The sequence below is a fragment of the Austrofundulus limnaeus genome, unplaced genomic scaffold, assembly GCF_001266775.1.
Source record: "Austrofundulus limnaeus strain Quisiro unplaced genomic scaffold, Austrofundulus_limnaeus-1.0 Scaffold181, whole genome shotgun sequence".
Lineage (NCBI taxonomy): Eukaryota > Metazoa > Chordata > Actinopteri > Cyprinodontiformes > Rivulidae > Austrofundulus > Austrofundulus limnaeus.
In genome coordinates, this window is record NW_013952583.1 from 525,809 (window position 1) to 528,898 (window position 3,090).

At 35.2% G+C, this 3,090-nt stretch overlaps 1 protein-coding gene across 3 annotated transcripts in view; it reads left to right on the forward strand.

Moving 5' to 3' along the window:
• Positions 1-2,486, forward strand: part of pank2 (pantothenate kinase 2) — a 10,740-nt gene extending 8,254 nt beyond the window's left edge. For all 3 annotated transcript variants that reach the window (XM_014018021.1, XM_014018022.1, XM_014018023.1), the window contains exons 6-7: positions 806-931; positions 1,001-2,486. In XM_014018021.1, the coding sequence (XP_013873475.1) occupies positions 806-931; positions 1,001-1,072 (198 nt within the window). In that variant the 3' untranslated portion in view covers positions 1,073-2,486. The remainder of the gene's footprint in view (positions 1-805; positions 932-1,000) is intronic.
• Positions 2,487-3,090: the final 604 nt, after the last annotated feature.

Here is a 3,090-nt window from a genome sequence, read left to right on the forward strand (position 1 = left end):
GTTACCGACATCTGGTGAAAATTTCATGTCATTAGCACCTCTAGTAATATATTTACTGAGAAAAATGTTGACGTGTTCAATGCTTATTTTACCCGCTGTACGTGGTGATGGTTAGATCTCGTCTCACCTTTCCACACAACAAAGTTTGATCTGATTTGATTTCATTCTTGTCGGATACCTTTTTCCCCTTCATTTTTGTCAGCAAAAACTGTGAATTACTTAAGCCTTAGTTTTAGTTTCTGTACATTTTTTTTTTTTCAATTTACTTAGCATCTCATTTACATCCACAAAAACAAGTTGATGGACTAAAAACCAGGCTAACACCGATGTGCCTCATAGCAGGATCATCATTAAAAATGAACAACCTCAAATTTGTTTGTAGCTTGTATAAAAACAAAAAAGTTAGAATATCTGTATTAAGATTTCACTTTTAAAGGGTCATGTCATGCAAAATCCATGTTTTTAGCCCTTAAATACATTTTGTTACGTACTTGGAGTTAGACCCCAGCTGAATGATTTTAAATGTGGAAAAGGAAAGGTTTAAAAGCACGATCCTCTTTAAAGAAAGCCAGTTGTAGAAGAAGCTTCAAGATCCACGTGTGTGTTAGAATAAACTGGGCCTGCTTCAGTTCCTCTTTGCGTTCAGCCTCTTTACAGTGCTGCCTTGTTGCATCTTGATCAAGCAGCATTGTACAGGGCTATGAAGGCATGGAGGCGGTGCAACACAGATCTGCTTCTGGTGATGCTGTAACACTATTTAGGTCATGTGCCCCTTTTGATTTAACTCGGTTGTTTTTCCGTTTAGAACATTGAGAGAGTGGTGTTTGTTGGGAACTTCCTGAGAGTGAACACGCTCTCCATGAAGTTGTTGGCCTACGCCATGGATTATTGGTCCAAAGGTCAGCTCAAAGCTCTCTTCCTCCGACACGAGGTGAGTAGCTCCTCTGAGAGCACAGAAGCTGACTTTACCTCTGATATTAACCGTTCTGTTGTTTTTTAGGGTTACTTTGGTGCTGTTGGAGCCCTGCTAGAGCTCCTGCATCCGTCTGAATCATCCACTAACTTCAGCTGAAGAAGTAAATGTCAATCTGCTGCAGCTATTAGCACTTTAGACTGTTGAGGATTAAATTCTACAGTGTTGCGTTGCTCAAGCCACCCACCAGTTGTAACACTGTAAAATGTGTTTGTGGTCGACGCACTCAGAAAAGCCGGGATGTTTTCAGACATTGTTTCAGACTGGTTTGAAAGATTGTGAAAGTTTTTTTATTTTTTTGAAACGTTTGTTCTAATGTTCTGTGAATCCAGGTGGTGAAAAAAAAATCTGATGGATAAAAGGAGACTAATAAGGTGTGGCAGTCCCCTCTCACAAAACAACAAAACAGAATTTCAAAGTGTTGCCTCTGGGCCAAATGTGGTTTTAAACATACCATAATTTTATGCAACATCGGTATTAAAATGATGAAAGTTGTTTTATAAAGCTGTTTGAAAAATCACGCAAAGTGCTTAAAATATTTTAGGAACAATTTTAAACCCAACATATTTCATGGGTTTTAGAGTATTACATTTTTTATGAAAAAAAATCCTTAAAAAGGAAATTGTCTGTTTTTTATGTAGTTGTTTGGACTTCTCAGTCACAAAATTAGTTGCATCTAAAGGTTCAATGATTCCTGTCAGTTAAAAGTACTTTGTTAGTTATTGTGGGCTTCAAGAAATAGAAATGCTAATAAACTTGTTGCACTTGATGAGGTAAAACATCATCAGTCTTCTGATCACTTTGTCACCAAATTACCTGCAGCAATAATGCTGTTATAAATTTAGAATTAGCTGAAAATACCTACTATTTCATTTAACCATTACTGTAATAGAATGTATACATTTTTAAATGTATTTTGTCTTTTTTGCTCAGTGAATGATTGTCAATGATTTCTCCTATCTGCTTGTAAAGGTTGCTGCACCACAATCATCTGCATTACTGAAGTGCCTTCAGGCCAGTGGTGTTTGTACACGTTAGGAGTAGTTAGTAATTAGAYAGATGTGCACGAATAAATACACGTCCAAAAAAAAGGCACAATTTTACCAGTTTAACAGAAGAATTAAAGTTGAGGCTTCCCTCCAATGGAGGAATAAAACACTTCTGTTCCGTGTGTACACCAATGTTTGAGCTTTTCCTGTTTGTTTTTTATATTTGTTCACTGATCTGTTCAGTAATCAGTCCATTAATTACAGGGACAATAACTCACATTAAACTTATTTACTCATTTATTTAGTTACTGTGAATAGCTTGGAAGTGCCTGCCATGGTCTGTGTAAATAAAGTTCAAATTGTCATTTTTTATGTTTTTTAATGATTTTTTTTTTCGGTATAACATTGCTTTTGTTCGCAAATCTCACTGTTAAATATAAATCATTTACTTCTTGGCACTTGTTACATTTTGTTAAACTTGTAAAGTTGTTTTAAAATAAGTTCAATAAAATTTGTGCCTGATGCTGATGCTTTAATTAACTCATCATTCTGACAAAGTATCACAAAATTCTGAGGTAATGACTCAAAATTATGATGTATTATCTCTTATGTCTTAGTATCTCAAATGCTTATCAAGACAATTCAATTGAAATCTTTTTTTTTTCCCCATGTGTTTTTCGGCACATAGCTTTAGTCATTTTTGTGGTGTTTGTATATCAACACGTTCACTTTTGGTAGTTTAGATGAAAATGATTGGAGCTGTTTTCAGTCTTAAAACTCTTCAAAATGCTGATAAATTTTTACTTACCTTTTGTTCTGGTTTGACTTTTTTAACTTCTTTGATTTCAGCTTCCTTTGGCTTGTATTTAGCTGATTTTAGCTTATGTCTGCTGCTTTTTAGCTATCATGCTGACCTCTCTATTCTTTTAATTTCAACTTCTGCTGCTTTAATTTTTTCTTGATCATTTCACTTTATTTCTGCCTTCATTTTTTCTTCCCTTTTCAGTTGTATTTCTACTCCTTTTTATTTGCATCTTTTCTGTTTTTCAGCTCCCATTTGAGGCTTTTGTTCTCACAAATAGGGGTTCTTCAGCAATGATTCAGCTGAGTTTGGGTTCCACCCAGGGG